At 40.0% G+C, this 18,403-nt stretch overlaps 1 protein-coding gene across 2 annotated transcripts; it reads left to right on the top strand.

Annotated features, from left to right (window-relative positions):
• The first annotated feature begins 1,690 nt into the window (after positions 1–1,690).
• On the top strand, positions 1,691–17,009 carry ASAH1 (N-acylsphingosine amidohydrolase 1). 2 transcript variants are annotated; one of them, XM_042812491.1, is made up of 14 exons: positions 1,691–1,805; positions 6,451–6,497; positions 6,690–6,780; positions 7,581–7,667; positions 8,560–8,638; positions 9,479–9,553; positions 10,347–10,392; positions 11,807–11,951; positions 13,133–13,187; positions 13,372–13,453; positions 14,046–14,177; positions 14,381–14,504; positions 15,030–15,086; positions 16,176–17,009. In XM_042812491.1, exons 1-14 carry the CDS (start codon positions 1,728–1,730, stop codon positions 16,263–16,265), a joined length of 1,188 nt encoding a protein of 395 aa, XP_042668425.1. In that variant the 5' UTR covers positions 1,691–1,727; the 3' UTR covers positions 16,266–17,009. The 2 variants fall into 2 exon arrangements, with proteins under 2 accessions (XP_042668425.1, XP_042668426.1); XM_042812492.1 differs by lacking the exon at positions 1,691–1,805 and adding an exon at positions 1,905–2,135.
• Positions 17,010–18,403: the final 1,394 nt, after the last annotated feature.

Genomic DNA, 18,403 nt, shown 5'->3' with positions numbered 1-18,403 from the left:
GGCTGGGCTCTACAGAAACTGCTCAATTTCTAGTTGTGAATGACAGTTCCGTGGAAGCATCAAGTTCCTTGTGCTACTCTGTACTTCTCATTTCCTAAATTTCTTGGTTGGTTCTGTACCTTCTTCCACCAGTGCACAGTGGTTTGTGCAATTCCAAGCTTAGATTCTGAGCTGATTCCTTCCTACACACTGCTGTACATCCTCTAGCTTTAATGCCTTATAATTCTTTTTTCCTTTCCTGTTTCTTAATTTGTGCATGTCATGCAACCTTCCAATTAACTGTCTACTAGGGACATGCTGGTTTGTGTTGTTTTTTTTCCTTGCCACCTTCTGGTTTCTATGAGAATTAATCACATAGCCAATTAAATCACAAATACTTCTTTTTTTGTGTGTGCCTAAGTAGGTGTAGCATACAGAATCACAGAATTGTAGGGGTTGGAAGGGACCTCCAGAGATCATTGAGTCCAACCCCCCTGCCAAAGCAGGTTCCCTACAGCAGAACCTGACTTGGGCACCAGATAAAGCACAAGATGTAAACTAAACCACAGCCTTCCTAGAAGGTTTTTAATACTTACACATGATTTGTGCCTTGTGTTATGACAAATGCACCATTTATCTGTAGTAGTGAATAATATAGTAGTAATACGTAATAGTAGTAAAATGTAGTAGTAATATGTAATAATAATGTAGTAGTGAATAATAAGTACACAGCATGCCTAGACTGATAAATCTAATACTCCGTTTCTCATGGTGCTAAGAATGGCTCCAGTTGCGGGTTTCCTGCATCGTTAAGCAGGCAAGGCGGGGAAAATGCTTTCTTCCGAAGGAAGGTGACCGCCTTGAATCTCATTACCATAAAACTTGCCTGCTTCAAAGGATCTCTCAGACACGCACAGCGATTACACAAAGTGAAAACTGGTGCCACAGGTTTGCTCTGAGTGTTGCCTAAGAGAGGATTTTATTTCATGTTTTCCTGTGCGGAACTACAGGAGAAGCTTTCCTTGGATTAAGCTTTCCCAGCCGGCTCCCTTTCACTCACGCTGCAGCTGCTCAGCTTTGCAGTTCTTATGCCTGGAACCTCAAGAGGTATTTTACACGTGCTTTATTTTTAACGCCTCATTCTTGGAACCAGAATTGATAAGGATGTTCTGGAGCTTTGGTGTGGGCTTGCAGTGCACTTGTCCACTTTTCAGCTGATGCAGCATCTGTAGAATATTTTATGTCACTCTATTTACTGCCTCAATAAGAAATTTTCAGGTAGAATAACCCTCTACCGCTGCTACAAGCACATAGTTTGAAAGCTAATGAGCTACTTCACTACATCAAACTCTGCACAAAATATTAATACTGGGGCAACCTCTCATTTCCCGCGGGATGGATGTAGAATTGGGATCGGTGCTGTTTTTTGTTCCTGTGGAAATACGACTGAAAGTCTTCTGCCCATCAAGGAAATAGAAAGAGGGGTGCTTTTGGCGGCACGACAAAGTCTCCCACCACCTAGGGAGGTAGCTGACGTTTAGTTTTGCCCACGCAGGGCACGGGCACGCACAAGGCACCCCTAACGCAGCAAGTGCTGAGCGGAGCCGAGCCGTCCCGCCCCGCCCGGCAGCGCCCGCCGCCACCCCCGCGGCGGTCATGTGGGCGCCGCGCATGACCGGCGCTCCCAGCCGAGCCGGGAAGGGCCGAGCCGAGCCCAAGGGAAAGCGAAGCGAAGCGGAGCGTGGAGGATGGCGGGCAGGGGCCGGGCGCTGATGCCGCCCGCCGTGCTGATGGTGCTGCTGCCGCTCGTCGTGGCGCCGGACCCGGTGAGTCTGACGGGGCGGGTGAGGCTGTGCCAGGCGGGGCGGAGCGAGCGGGGCTCGGCGGCGAGAGGGCTCGGGAACGGAACGCCCGGGACGGCGGCACCTGCGCTGGGCCTCGGTCCTCTCGTTTTTACGGGCTTTAAGCAGCTCTTGTGGCGAACAGCCTTGGCTTTATTTACCGCTGCAGTGTGTTTTGTACGACTGTGTCTCGCATGTACTGCAGCGTACGCTGCAACCGTGATTTTCAAACTGAAAGTTAAGGAGGACGCGCTGGAAGCGTGTGTGCCGTTCGGGCCATTCACTGCCTTTATGGTCGTTCCATCAAGCAGGCAGGTGTGGGGTGCTTTTCTTTTAAATAACGCTTTCAGAAGTATTTAAGCATTTCAGTAAGTCAGCTTTCCTTGTTTAGAGCAGGCTGTCTTCCACCTCCTTAGCATGCAAGCAGAGCCATTCTGGTTCCATGTTGTGGTTTTTATTCCTGAAGAACTGCAGCGTGCTTTCCTCTCCTCAGCCTCCTACTCTCATTATGGTCTGTAAGAAGGTGAGGGGCAACCGGCAGTGAGTTCCTACTGGCTGCAGTTGGGTTTGCGTTTGGTTGCTCTTGGTGAAGCTTTGCGCTGATACCTGCTGGGTGTCCAGTTGTGCTGCTGTGCAGCCAGCTGTGAGCATTTTGGTTTGGATTTGGACAGGCTTGGGCAGACTTCCATTCCCTTTAGCTTTTGGTTAGGCCTCCTCAGCCATACTGAATGTCTTCTTTAAAATGTGGTTAAAATTGGCTCAGTTCCTGTTTCATCAGTGCTGCAAGAGGACTCCCATCTTCAGAAAGACAAATGTCTCCTGGACTGCTGCAGCATGGCACAGGGCTGGCACTGCCCTTTAAAGGGAGAGGAGCTGAGAAAAAAAGTTCACAGACCAGAATATGCAGAATAGAACAAGTTGTTTTGTCTAAAAGAGACTGAATGCTACCTCCTGTAACTACAGAACAGCATTTCATAGCATAAACATACCTGGTTTAAAATATGAAGACAAGAAACATTGAATATTAACAAGTATACTGGAATTGATCTATATCAAAAACATTTTTGATGGTAATAAGCCCTCCAAGAAGGGCTTGGAGCATCGTTTAGACTGGACAAGCTACATTCAGCCTGTTTATGTGAAAGCAGTCAGGCTAGTTTTTGAAGTATTTACTCAGCAGTCATTAAACCACATATTAATTTTCTTTATTGTGGTGAATAATAACTGTTAGTAATTGATTTATTTGTTTTTCCCAGGTAGCAATTTACCTTGATAGTTTGTTGCCTACTCAGTTCCTGTTCTGCTCTACTTTTTTTTTTTTTTCCATAGAATAGATTATAACAAAACAATTTTGTATTATTTCCCTTTTCATTATTATTATTTCCATCTTGTCTTTTCCCATGTTGTCTTTTCCCCCCACTGCATTCTTCCTGTTAGTGTTTTGGTGTTGTGCTGTAAAGCATCTGTTTATGTACGTTATTACGCACACTGATATGTACATACAGATTCTGTAGTCAGCTATACATCAGGTAATCAGGATGTACAGTCTCCATATGAAAGCTGATTTAAAAAAATAAAAAGTAAAACAGGAACAGAGATCATTTAATCACCATTCCAGAATGTATTTGTCCTGAAGGGCTTGGTGTGTGTTTGTACAGCAATTTCACAGTGACCTCTTGGTGTGAGGGAGTTCTGCTGGCTTTTCCTGCAAGACCATCTCTGGTTTACAAAGCCTGTGGCTAAAGGTGGTCCCCTTCTTGGTGCTGCAGGGCTGCTTGTCCTTCTCTTAGGCAGTGTTTATTGCTGTTCTTGCAGTGTCAAGACTCTGCAGAAAAGATGATCTCATTGACACAGCAGTGAATTTGTGGCTGCTTATTTTAACCTGGTCATAGAAAGTTCCTAGTGGTTTTTCTGGTCATGTAAAGAAACCCTCAAGCAACAAATAGCTGTGAGTTTTTAGATGGTTTAATAGCTAGTTACTGAGTTTTGTGCTTGATTTAGAGAAAGTAGAGGGACAGCCTGAGTGTTCCATCTTTCAGAAGAAATAGGAAAATTGTGCACTCGTTCATGAGTGTTTGGCTGTGATATGGACCATTCAGAGTGGGAAACTCAGAAAAAGTTGACTTTCTGTTTTTTTAACTTTGTCAAAATAGTTTGCAGTTAATCTTCAGGAGAAAAAAAGAACAGAAAATAAAAGTTTTCTGCCCATTGCCAGAATGCATGTTCAAAAAAAAAGATAAAATCCTTTCTTGTTTTCTGATTGTTTTGACATCCTTTTAAATTACTTTTTATCTGTCTGCATGTAGTAGATTCTCTAAACAAGCTGCCAATAGTCCTGGCTTTTGTCAGCTTTATCAGGCAGAGCTAACAGGCCTGGAAGGTATATAGACTTTCTGGGGACTGTTAAGCTTGCTTTATACATAGTAAGGGGTGTAAAATTGTTGAGCTATAAGGAGAGGATACTTTATCTGTTCTCTGTGTCTCTCATTAGCTCTTCCTTTGTCCATTCCCTCACCTCATTCCTTGTTTCCTCTTTTGTGGCTTAGGTTGCAAAGGACTGGGAGAACAAAAATAGCTTCACCTACAAGATTAAAGTCGCATGGGAGAGAGATGGAAATGACATAACATTTAGTACCTGGAATATAAAGTAGTCTGAAATCAGATCAGTCTGCCCAGTGTATACACTGGTGTCACAGTTTGCCCAGTGTATACACAGATTATACTGACAGATAGCTGAACTGTATGGGTAGAAGGATCCAGCAGTGTTACATACAAACTGACAAAACTGTCAGCAGCCTTTCCAGGCTGCAGGACTCCCAAGCTGAAGTTAATTAAATATTTGACTTAACCTAAACCTGTTGGTGTGCAGTTGATCGCTGCACGTTACATGACCATGTGTTCTCTCTAACCTTGCACCAGTCCAGCCTGAAGTATTTGTGCCTGGTCCCCTCTACTGAAAATTGCCTGAATGTGAAAGGGACTGTTTTGGACTCATTTTGTTGTTACTGCCTTTCAAGAAGCAAATTTTTCCAGGTCCAAATCTGTGCAGTCATTTTTTCTAGTGTATTTTAGTATTGCAGGATGGAAAATTTCACAAGACAGTTGCATTAATGCTGTTAAGTATTTGCTGGCCTTTGCACGAAGCCTCTGACTTCTGTTGCCCAATTAGTCATCTGCTATTTCCACCTTCCCTTGTTGTTTTGAAACTTCCTTGCTTTGAAAATGCAATGCCCTCCTGTGTCCAGCCTTCTGTTCCAACTGTGCAAAGGTTGTAGTGGCGCTGCACTGAAATCTGGGAAGCATGTAGCTTCTATACACTTGTGTCACGTGAGGGAACACCAGCCTTCATCTTGTGCTTTCTCCCAGCCACTGGAAAACCCACTGAAAGAAGACTGATAATGGAGAAAAAAAGAATAGGATTTCAAAATTCCTGTCTTCCACTGTAAGAAATTATGGCAGCGCTTAAAGTCTGTGGCACTGTGTAAGGCATTATGTTTTCTAGATCATGGCATTAAAAACCAGTAATGTGATTAGCCCCAAAACAGCATGGACATTAGCTAGCTTATCTATCACAGGTGCATCGCTGCTAGAGATCCTGCCTCTGATGTTATTGGCTAGGATGTGTTAAATGGACACATCACTGGACACTACAGCCAAGGAAGAATTGGAAATCAGTGGTGAGGTGGGAAGTGGGGGAAGGATATCTGTAAGTTGGTATTTCTGTCTCACTGCATGGATGTACAGAATGGTATAAGTGTTTTTCCTTAGAGAGTGGCTGCACTGCATTCTCAAGCTCCGAGCTGTGCCTGGGGGCCATGTCCTGTGCTGGTTTGAAGCACAAGTGCAACTACTCTGCATTTGTATTTCATGAGTAGAATGTGCAGCAATACTTATGGCGCATACACACTTGTGTATGTACATACATGTGTGTTTTATGTAACCCCTGCGTTTGCTTGGAGTACACCTAACTATAATCCTCAAACTAATTTTTAGCTAGCCATACGTTGGGGGATGAGGGTAACTGGCTCTTAGCTATCGTTCTGAAATGTGGCTCTGATAATATTTAGCGCTGGTTTAGGAGCACTTTCCCAAAGTACATCTGAAAAAAAACCCAAAAGGTTTTATAGCTGAATCCTGTGGCTGAGTAATTTGCCCATGGTTGTGTGTGCTTTCTCAGTCCCAGCTACAAAATGAAGCTTAACACTGAACATGTTTATGAATGGTGCTGTAAAGGGAAATCAGAAATTAAGCAGAACAAACTGTTCTGGCCCACACTGAGGCTTGAGTTTCTTGAGGTTTTCTGTAGAAAATGCTGTTCAGGTGCTCTTAGTCATCTGCCAGTCATGTGTTTGAGTCACAGAGTAAAAATGGGTTTGTGTATTTATCATAAACTTGTGCTTGCCTCAGAGTACATCAGACAAGCTATTTGCAGTGGTGTCAGATAGCACGGGAAGTGGTTGCTTGTCCACTACCTCTTTTACTCTCAAGTCCCAAGACTTTCCCTTCCTTTATTATCAAACCATCATGAACTCATTTGTCCTAAAGGTCCAAATCTCAACTGCTAGAATAGTGGTGTTTAAAAAATAAAAATAAAAATAATCTCAACAGTAATCTTTTACTGTCTTTACAGTATGGAGAAGACTGCAGAAGTAAAATGTACCCTCCTTCAGGACCAACGTAAGTAATCTGATTGGACTTGTTCTAATAATTTATTACTCTAATAACTGATTTACAAGCATCAGTATCTCAAGTTTTGTTGTGACTTGTTCACATTACAGACATTTCTGGTTACAGTCACAAGTGAAAAGCACTTACTTTGTCAAATGCATTTTCAAAGCCTTTAAATTTGCACTTTTACTTTTCATTTAGGTTTAAAGGGAATGTACCCACATACATCATAAATCTTGATTTGCCTCCCAGCAAAAGATGGGATGAGTTGATACGTGCCAAAAAGACAGAGGTAGGAAAAGCAGAGTTTGCATTTAAGCTTAGCATATATAAAACTAGCATCTGCCTTTCTATTTTGGAAATGGCTTGGAAGAAATACCTCTGCTGAAATGCTCTTAAAGGTTTAATAGATCTAATTCACATTTTTTATATGATTATAGAATAAAATAATTGCTTGACTGTTCAACACTTGAACTAGCAGAATCAGGAATCGGGGCAGTGACGGTTGGAACGCAGAGGCGTAGAAGCAGTGTGGCATAAAGCAGGCTTTTATTTATAAAAGCTCTTTACTCATGAAGTAATACAGCATGGGGAGGGAGCAGGGAGAGGAGTAGACCAAAGCAACAGCCCCAGGAAACAGAATTGAAACTGAAGCAGCATTCCTAGTCCTTCGTACATCCACATTTCTATTAAAATAAGGTGAGAAGAAGAAATGGCAGAGAGAGGAAAGTGCAGAATATCTCACTTCTTAGGGGTGTTGGTTGCAGAGATGGGGTTTGCACGGGATGAAAAATCTTTTGAAATCATCAAGCCTGTTACAGAACAGCTGCTTACTGACATTTCAATTCAGTAATGCTTAATTTCTCCAAAAAGGCTAGGGCTTTTTCCTTATCACTGCTGACTTCAGCCTTGACTCTTAAATGGGCAGTTGGGGGTGTTTTTTCTCAGCAACATCGCCACATTTGGCTCTTTCCTTAATTCATTCTTTCAGTAAAATGTTATTTTCAAAAGTATGTGAAAGAGTTTTGTCAGTATTCTATCAGTTCTTGTGCTTGAGATCTTCGATTCAATAAAAGCCCTTGTTCTTTTTAGTTGAAGGCCGTAATCCAGAACATTAAGGATATAGCAAACACCTTCTTCCCTAGTGGCAAAATCGTTGATATAGTGGATCACAAAATAGTAAGTATTTCCAGTTGAATTATTTTATGACTGTATGCTCTGACTACCAGAAGTAAAATGCTGCTAAATTTGGCAGTTACAAACTTTACATCTAACAGTTCTTCCTTTCAGATTATCCAGAACAGAAATGTTATTTTGAAGAGTTAAGTCAACCCTGCCAAACCCAAAATACATCTTTTCTGAGAACTTTACAAATTTGGATTAGTCATGTTGGACGTATCTGCTATTTTCTTGATCACTGTAACAAAATACTTTGCTGGAATTCTGTTTGCCATGTTCAGCTCATTTTAAATAGTAGAATAAAAGCAGATTTTGAAAACTCTAAAAAATTTCTGATTACAAAGACAAGTTTGGCCAGATTTGAAAGAAATCAGGACTGATTAAAATAGGCTTTGGCATAGGATTGTTACTGTAAAAAACAGTGTAGAGCTGGAGATGGTGTAAGGTCACATCTGTTTCCATCTCTCCTTGCAGCAGCCTTAGATTGTGCTGGCCGTGCTTTGTTTGGTTTGCTGCAGTATCCCAGTGTGCCTGCAAGGGGTTGACACAAAGCTAGCACATGACATGCACTTATGTCATGACTTTAGAGATTCTCTTAAATGCTGACAACCTTACGATCAGTTCCAGTTGAGCTGTTTTAATGTTAAGAATCCTGCTTAATGGCTCCTAACAATAATTAGATGTGATAATCTCTATTGCTCACAAGTCAGTATTTTGATTAGCTGTGTTTACTTTCCAAGTACTCTACAAACATCCTGGAGTTCTGCAAACTGCAGAAGAATTAAGTACTCAGTTTTACAGTGCTCAGGAGATACCTTCTGGGGAAAGGTTTCTTTCAGGTAGCAAAATAGCATGAACTTACACAGTCAACATGCAGTACTTTTCCTTTCAGTCTCATCTGACAGATACACTTCCTTATCCTTTCAATGAAGAGCTCCAAGGGATTGCAAATTCATCTGGAATTCCTTTGGGTAATAATTTCCAACACTTTATTAACATAGTGAAAACGAGGAATCTAGATTCATTTAAAGTTAGTGTATTTAACTGTTTTCAGTATAACTATACTCAGCTGTGTCTTTAACAAATAAATTATTAATTAAGTAGATAAAGGAATACAATCCATCCCACACTAAATGAAACCAGTATTTTAGAAGAGAATGGCAGTACATCATATAACCCTTTTATCAGGCTGGATCTTCTCTGTATAGCTATAGCTTCTGACCCCTGAGCTTTGGGAGCTGGAGATAGCTTTGCCTTCTGTGTACCCAAGCTTTGGGGGATTCCCTGGTTCTCTTTGGTTTCCCGTTCGGCTCGCTGTCTGCCTTCGATACCCAAAGGCAAGGCACTGTTTCATGCTATGCTTTCATTCCCTTGTGACTCTTACAACATCTTCGTGCCTTCTGCACCTTCTGCAAAAGAAATGTAACTTCAGGCAGGAAGTAGATATTTTCAGAGTCTTGACAGAGAAGGTCGGTCCATGCGCCTAGTCCCACTGCTTCCTTTGTGTATGAACAATATCCCTGTTTCTTGCATGGGAAAACTGGTACATACAACAGCTTATTTCTTGAAAGTGAGTTTTATAGCTTGTTTTGAAGTTTCTGGAAAGGGAACTAGCTGTCAGCTTTCTGTACAGTATGGCAGAAGGCCTTTCAGGATGCTCTTGCTTTTGCTGATCATTTCAAAGATCAAATGGGATTAAAACAGTCTCTTAATAGAAAAGCTGTAGAATACTGAACTTTGCAGTAGAATTTTTTTCTTTTTTTCCTGGTTTGGCAAAAGTTTCAAATTAATTTTTTTTTCTTTTATTCTAGGGGAGATTGTTATTTTTAACATCTTCTATGAAATTTTTACCGTGTGCACATCCATAGTGGCAGAAGATAGCACAGGTAATCCATCTCAGAATAGTGTTTCTGGTTTTGTAATATTCTAGGAAAGGCTCTGCTTCAAAATATGCGGAACAGGGTCCTTCTCAGCTCTTAGCAAGAAGGTGTAGTAGAAGAGACTAAAAGCAATGATAATAAAGAGGAATGATAACAAAGAGGTATGTATTAAGGCTGAGTGACAGGAGCCTTAAATTAAGAAAAAAAAAAAAGCACCTTCAAAGAAGTTGTGTGGTTTTCTTTCTTTAGTTATTCCCTTTTTGTAGTGGGTGGCATTTGTCTTGCTAGGAGGAAGAAACACCAATCACACACCTGCTGTTTTCTCAGAGTCATGAGGGGTTCTAATGCAATGCATTTTGCATCTGGTTTCTAGCTGTTGCCTGTGTGTGGTGCTAGAGAAAGTGGATAGTCTGTTCTAAGAAAAGAGACTACTTCATTTTCCAAATAATTTCTGCAGCTCTTGTCCACATCTCTTGTGATTTAGAAAACTTCTGAAGGGTTTTCAGGAAGCTTACAAAAGCCTCACTTTCTGGAGCTATTACTGTGGCACTAAGAATGTTGAAAGTGTCAAAAACTGAGATGGGCAGCAGTTTAAAAAGTTAGTTGATTTCAATTATAATAAAATATTTCTCTATATAAAAAGGAAGAAACAAAACACACTTTTCTATGCTTAAAAAAGGATAGTTATACAATGGTATTTTATTGTTTGTGTGTGTTTTCTATCTTTTTCTAAGCTGATATTTGTCTCTTTAGAATATTTTACATGCATGTATTTACTTATTCATTTGTTTTAATATAGGAAAGCTGTATCATGCCAGAAACTTGGATTTTGGACTCTTTCTTGGGTAAGTACCTAAAACTATGCCTTTGGAGTCTAAATAAAAGAAAAACGGTCAGCTGAAGAAATTTCTTTGTGCCATCTTTGTGTGTAAAAGATGAATTGAGTGTTGTTAAAATGGTGACCAACAAGTCTGCATTGTATATTGTGGAAGAGAGGCTAAATCAAACAAAGGAATTGTTTTGCTGATCATATGTCAAACTGCTTCACACTTCCAAGGAATGACTGGAAAACAGTTGTGTTCAGTGTCACTTAGTGCTTCCTCAGCTCCAGTTAAATCCGCAGAGAACAGTCCGTGTGACTTTATTTCAGAGGCACAGCGTATTTTGCTCCTCAAGCAATCGGACAGAAACTTCAGTTTTGGTGTGTGCAGTGAATTGAGGGTTGGTTTGGATTGGGTTTGTTTGTCTTTTTTGCAGGTGACTCCTCTGGTCACTGTGCAGTGCTCCACTGGCACTTCCCGTCATTTCTGCTCAGAAGCCAATGATACGTGTTTCACTGATCTGGCATTCACATTTGATGTGATACAAACTCTTGAGCAGCATTGGATCCTCTTTTAGTTTTCATTTTATCCCTCACGGTTGGGAATTTCGTTTTATTTTCCAAGTATATTTATATGTACTTTTAAAAATACATATTTATATATATTTTGTGTATTTTGTAATGTCACTTACCCAGATGAATGTTAATGCTCAGATGGAATTTACACATTCATCTTCATTAAATTTCTAACCTGCCTATCAAAAACTCAGATACTGTCAGCTGTGGCTGCATCCATCCCTTCATTAGGTTTGTGTTGAACCTTTTGTCCAAAAGACGGGGAATGTGCTCCCTAGAAATGGAGGCAACTTCTCAAAGCTGTTCCCAGAACTTGGATTGCTTCCAGAGAATTGTCTGTAAGTGTTCCTTAGTGTTCCCTAGCAGACTGCTCTGGCTTATCCTACAAACTGGAACTGGGCCTTCTCATTATACAGGGCACATCCAGTTGTATTTGGTTTTGTTTTCTCCCTTTGAAATGTAAGAATTTGAGGGAGGAGGCTCCTGCTGCTGTAGTACAAACAGCACATGCTTTGAGAATACAATAGGTTTGGTGTCTCAGGCAGTACCAATAGCAGCTTCCACTAGACAGTAGGAACAGAATGAAGTTATCATTCAGAAGCTATCAGTGCTTCAAAACAAACCAGATGTACCAAGGGTGCTACTGAGTAGTATATATGCTATTGGTCTGAATAAAATTTGGTTCTTTTCATTGCTGTCTATGCATTTAGACTTTATAGTTGTCCCTTGTGCTGCTCAGGTAATTACTGAACAGTGCTTGTTGGTGTAAGATCAACATCACGTGGGGAAACCTGTGTTTTGTGACTGGAAGTTTTAAAAGATACAGAGGGACAGAAGTTACAATGCTGTTCTGTCTTCCACAGGTGGGATGTTAAAAATAATTCCTGGACTGTAACTCGGGAACTGAAGCCTACAGTGGTAAACTTGGACTTCCAGAGAAACAACAAAACAGTGTTTAGGTCTACAAATTTTGCTGGATACATAGGCATGGTGTCAGGTGTCAAACCAGTAAGTATGGGGGAAGCTTCTCCATGTCTTAATAGTACTTCAGACTTGAAGGTTTTCTTGCTTTAACTATCTGTCCTAGGATGTTTTGATTTGTGAACTCTTAATTGCTCCTGCACACCGTACAGTGATCTGAAGAAAGCTAAAAGGAAACGGTGCTGCACTGTTCATTGTAAAAGGAGATTGCCTAAATGAAATGTTTTTGGATGAATCCTAAAAAGTATGCTTGAATTCTGAATAAGCAAATGGGAGATCATATGATGCGCTGAAGTGGCTGTTGCTTCTGGCTAGCAAAATAGTATTATTATATAATAGAATAGCTAGATAGGAAAGATACCACTCACAGAGGAGAAACCACACATTTGTTTTGTTTTAGTTCTCTTTCTTCAGCCCTTCTTGGAGGAGACCTGCACTTTTTTTTTTTTTAATAGACACTGAAATCTAGATTCTATCTAGACCTTATAAACTAGCTGCAGAGAACTTTCACAGTGTCTCCAACTTACCACTGCACCTTCATTTCAACATGCTGTATGCTCTATCTCTTTATTATAGTTCACTGTTTAAATAGTAGAGCATTACTAGCATACATCCCTGCATTGTATCCATTTATTCTTATATTTTGATCTCAGGAGATTTATAAGACTCCATTCTGAAAATGATTTGGTGCAGCTGAATTACACTTTCCTCTGAAAGAAACACTAGTTCAAGAAGTCTGGAGTTAAAGTTCCATGTTGCAAGTAGTGCATGCTGAATTGCATTCAGCTCTATGTGTATGTGAACAGCAGCACATTAGGGTTTACTTAGCACTGGACCTTAAAACTGCACCTTCAAAATACAGCAGTATTCAGAGGTCTGAGAAGAAGGTTACATACAGCAAGGGGAGGAAATCTGCTAATTCAGTGATGCAACAAGGACCACTGGCTTGACTTGCTTAGCAAGCCAGCAGACTACACTTCTGTGTTGTGCTAGGTTAGAAAATTGTGAATGATTATTTCTGCTTACTCAAGCAGAGATTAATGAGGCCCAAGACATGGGCTTGGTCTTCTAGCCTCTTACTCAACAGACAGAGTAGTCTAATGAATAAGAAGCTCAGTTATCATATAAACGGCAATGTTGCCTTTTGCTTATTTCTGATATTAATAGTCTTGTAATGGATGGAGGCTGATTTGTTCAATGCTTTTCAGGATTTGTTCACTCTGACAATGAATGAACGCTTCAGCCTTGATGGTGGTTATATTGGTGAGTAATGCTTGTTTTGTTTGTTATTTCAGTACAAGATTTCCAGACCTCAGACATACCAGTTACCTTAAATAGTTACAGAAATGGTGAAAAGATGCCAGATGAGTAGAATAAAGAACAAATCATTTTACAGGCTGTGAAAATTAGAATAACAAGAGTGAAGCTAACCAGTAATATTTTGCAGGTATCTTTGAATGGTTTCTTGGTAGAAGAGATGGCATGTGGATGGGCTTTCTCACAAGATCAGTACTCGAGAATGCTACAAGGTACTGCTTTTTTTCTCCCTGTAGATGTTTTACTATAACCTCTTTCACACCTGACATGAATATTGTAGGTACATGCTTAGTATCAAATGATATAGATATCTTCCTAGAAGTATTAATATTAAATAATTCTAGTTTTGCTCGTATTCTGGTGATGAGTAAGCATGGCACATGACTTCCTATAAACTTTTTAAATGGCTTTCTGAGACTTTTTTTCCCTAATGAAACTACAGGCATCTGAATATGTAACAGCATCCTGCATCAAGGCATATCCAACAGGTAGTAATATACAATAGGAAGTAAACAAAGTTAATGAGTTAGTGGAATGGAACACCAGTACAGTACATCATAACTTGTTCATTTTCAACATGTGGAATATACAAGAACACCCTCTCAACAACCAAGCCTTAAGTACAAACTGAGTAGAGAAGCTTTTACTTAAGTGTGTTCTGTCTGTGCAATATAATCTCTCGTGTGATGCCTGAAAAGGGAAAAAAGGAGTAACTGCCCAGACTCTTCCTGGGTGGGTGCATTTTCTTCAGTATGACAACCACTTACAGCCTTTGATAGTCGAATGCTACTTTGTTATCTGCAGTTACCAGGATGCAAAAGACAAACTGGCAAAAACAAGACTGCTGGCTCCAGCTTATTTTATACTCGGGGGAAAAAATTCTGGAGAAGGTTGTGTGATAACTCGCTCCAGGACAGCTGCTCTGGATATCTGGGAGTGAGTATGCTCAACCTAACGCCCAGCTCCTCTTTTCAGAAGAGAACTGGCCCCACCAGTAATTGTCACATTTTTCCTTTTATTGTGCAAGAACTTAGTTCTTTAGAATCATCTATATATCATATACATATATCTGCCCCAAAAATCTGGTTTTAGGGTTTATACTGAGAGAAGCAAACCAAAAATGTACACTTCTTTTCCAGCCTTGATATAAAGAAAGGTACGTGGTATGTGATAGAAACAAACTATGATCGCTGGAAGCCTCCACTTGTCTTGGATAATCGTAGAACGCCTGCAATGAAGTGCTTGAACCAGACATCACAAGAGGTAAACATCCTCTGAATATCTAATCTTGCTATTTGGAAACCCTCAGCTTAAGCTACAGCTCTAATCCAGCAGGATCCAGAAGCATCTAGGGCATCTGCAAGCACAGATGCAATGACGAAGGTGGCTAATGGCTTTGTAATTTGTCCACACTTCTGGTTAATGATACCAGGTGGCTCTTTATATGACTGTGTTGTTTTGTTTTAGGCTTTATCTAGGTGGGTTTCCTACAAGTATTTTCTAGCCCCTTGCACATGCAGAAGTAAACAGGAGATATTTAATATTAAGAAATATTAAGTTTCCTGAGCTGTTTATTACTAGTAGAATTCACACGCGCACACAGTCAGGCAGCTCTGACACTCAGGTGCCTGAAGCAGTATGGAGATCTGGGCTGCACAAGTCCTTGCAGTATTATGTATTCCTAAGGGTTTGTCTTACTGAGAAGTCAAAAGTTGCAGTTCTCAGCATTTACACAATGCTAGGGAACAGGTTAATGTCCATTAACATCAATGTATTATTTCCTTTCAGAACATCTCCTTACCAACTATTTATGATGTTCTCTCTACGAAGCCTGTCCTCAATAAGGTAATGCTTCTGTTTTCTCAGAAAGTCTAGAGCAAGGGGTCAAAGGGGACAATCGATCAGGAATTGCCACATTTCTGAGGAGGTGGTCAGTGGTACATTCAGTTTTTGTCACAGCAAAGACAAAAAGGGCTGAATTTGTATTGTAAACAAAGCTTAAGGTTTTATAAGTGAAGCTAGAATTTAAATTGTCAAAATAAACATGGTCTGCCTTCTAAAAACCTTTTATGGCAACCTTTCACCAAACTGGTACACTCATTTTGAAAGGAGGCTGTTAAGCAGCAGGTTCTCTCATCCTGACCCCAATTAAAACTAACTTGTAATAAAAGCAGAGGAGCTCTACTGGAATGACAGAGCAAAAGGCAAAAGAGATAAGGGGCATGGAGATAGACAGAAAGGTCTCCACGTCCATACGATTGTGCGAGAACAGAAATAGAAGAGTATGTCCTTCTATAAGGTCATTTCAGTTCTGCCTCCCCTTCAGCCCCATTCACATTGACAGTGCTATGTAGTAGAGCTTGAGAGTGGTGGTAGGTGAAATAAGCAAATACAATCATGAAAATTCCAAGTTACTTCAGAATAACTGTTGTCCCAGGGCCCAGCTTTAAAGCCCTGAGTAGCCTGAGCCCGTTCCTTATCTACAGTTAGCACTGGTGTGAGGCAGTTTTTGCATTACAGACACCCGAAGAATCCTAGTCTGAAGGAATCTGAGATACATGCCTCATGTTCTGCATGGAACAAATTAATACACTGTTTAGGCATACTACAGGCATGTTCTTCTGGCAACATAAGATGTTTTAGTCTTAACTTGAAGTTTTAATGTGCTTTGTTTTTGTTTTGGTGTGTTTTGTTTTTTAAATGAAGGGTCCAAGAGAACTTCCAAAATGAAAAAGTTACTGTATTCAGTAAAGGTGGCATTCCTGGCTGAGGACCCAAGCTATTTGTACTTGCATGTTGTTAGTTGTTAAACAGATTTAGAGATTAGACCCACAATTAGCTAAATAAGTGCACATTTTAGTTAGATTGGAGATGGGTTTCTTCAGTAATACCTCTGATGAGGCTTATTTCTCTCTCCTCCCACCTGTTTATTAGCTGACAGTGTGCACAACGCTGATGGAGGTGGATAAGGGTCACACAGAGACCTACCTGCGGGAATGCCCAGATCCCTGCAGTCCTTGGTAGTCCTGTACCCTTCCTATGTTGGAAAGTGCTTGTCTGAATTGGAGGCCCTCCGAGGGAAAACACTTCTGGAATAACACTCATCAACCTCATTCCTCTTTTCAGAAATGTAACTGTTATATAGAAATGTCAATGGGCTTCTAACAGGGGGGAGACCCTGTCTTGCATTGGACTTTCTTGCTTTCTGCACAGAAGTTCTGCAGGCAAGAAACTTATATTAATGTGTATCTGGTTCGATTTCAGCTATTTCTGCAACATGAGTTCAGCATTTAGCTCTGGATCTCTTCAGTGTTGACAGTAGTCTTATTTTGGTTTGGGGTTTGTTTTGTTTTTGTTCATGTGTTGTTGTTTCTTTAATTGAAGTACTTTTAAAGCACAAATTAGTTAAAATATCACCTACTAAGCACAAGAAGGATTACATATTAGAAGATTATCTGTGATAATATAGTTCTGTTATTCTTTCCCAAGCACTTAGGATGAATAGCTCCTGTTTTGGTCTCCCATATGAAGATATGTCTAAAATGCTCTATTACAACATAATCAACCAGGAATACATATTTAGTCACAGAAACAAGTTCTTGTGGAAATATCTTAAAAGTAGATCTGAGTCTTAAGTGTCTGTTCACTGATTTGTGGATCTTTAGCTGAAATTCTTTCTTGGCCTGTTAACAGATACATTTTTTAATACAGATTGTTCTGTTGCTTAAAAAAAAAAATACTAATGCAATAAATACTCTGAAGAACTTCTTTCTCAGACTGATACATTTGCACTGATTTCATACCTTATTGGAAGTCAGCAGATACATTACACATCACATGGCAGAAAAGGCATTTACTTCCCCATAGACTGATTTTGAGTAATGTCTAAATGATCTGTGAGTTATGAGTAACCAACTACTAAAACTGGATAAGATGAAAAGCCAAGTCTGTGTTGTTGGCCTGAAACACAAATTTAAGTAAAGATCAGTAGAAACAGGGAGAAGTACAGATACCTTAATATCTTTGGAAGCAGATAATGTAGAATACATTAATAGTTTTATATACGGCAGTAGATCATTGCTAGGCCTAATTATAAAACACAGTACCAACTCTTGTTTTATAACATGCAAAGAGAAAACACTGGCAAGTAAGCATAGGGGCCTGTTGGTTCTTGTAGTTGTAGTTCTTCTGCTACACTACAGAAGGAAGGCTATTCATATTTGAAGTGATAGCAAAGTCATGAATTTATCCCTGCCATTGGTGTAAAGGAAGCATTTGCTGTCTCTTTGGTGTCTGCAGTGACTGTTGCATAAGGCAGTCTACCTAAAATGTGTAAGTTGATGACATCCCCTCACAGCTGGATTCTTGATAACCAGAATATTCAGAGCAGTACATGGGTAGCGCAGAGCTCTGGAACAGTAGGTGTTACCAGTTTTCTGTTCCAAACAGTAAAGCCTAGTATAAGATTTTTTTTCTAAGTAACTTCAAACAACACAAACAAGTCTACAGAAAAGGAAGCAAGCTATTGCCCATAAATCTGAGATTCAAAGTTAACTTTCATCAAAAGCATCTCTGGCTAAGTTTTAATTAGTACTGTTGTCCTTTCTTAAATACAAATATGCATAGAAAAGCTAACCTTTAGTCATCCCTTGTTTTAGGAACCATGTTACCAGCTTACAGCAGTCAGTTCTAATAAGCTTTCCTTCCATCAACAGTGGAAGAAAGAGGGACAAAAGGAATGCTATTTGCCAAATAACTATCAGCTGGTATATGAAAATCATGGCATCTGGTCAAATGAAGTACTAATGTCCTAAGCCATAGAAAAATGGCTGCATTAGTGCAGCAAGAAGAAACTCAAATGGATATAAAGCACTGACACATTAGACCACACGGAAATCCACATCCCGCTATTTAAACTGGCCTTAAAAACAAAAGGGCTACACTAATTACATACCTAATATTTTTCCAACTACTGTATGCAAGCAGAAACACATTAGCATGATTGTTTTACCAGAGTCTATTTTTCATCTAAACAGTGTCTGCTGCACCTACGTAAGCTAAAATCACATTTTAGATTAGTGGAAAAACAACGTGTAGTTTGAAATGCAGTTTCTGGGTCAGATGATTCACATACAACAAACCAATTTACACGCTACAGTCTG

This window comes from Centrocercus urophasianus, unplaced genomic scaffold (assembly GCF_019232065.1).
Source record: "Centrocercus urophasianus isolate 14NV4802_14NV808 unplaced genomic scaffold, USGS_Curo_1.0 seq_13, whole genome shotgun sequence".
Taxonomy (NCBI): Eukaryota; Metazoa; Chordata; class Aves; order Galliformes; family Phasianidae; genus Centrocercus; species Centrocercus urophasianus.
Note: the sequence above shows the minus strand (reverse complement) of the source record. Positions and strands in the feature narration are given on the sequence as shown.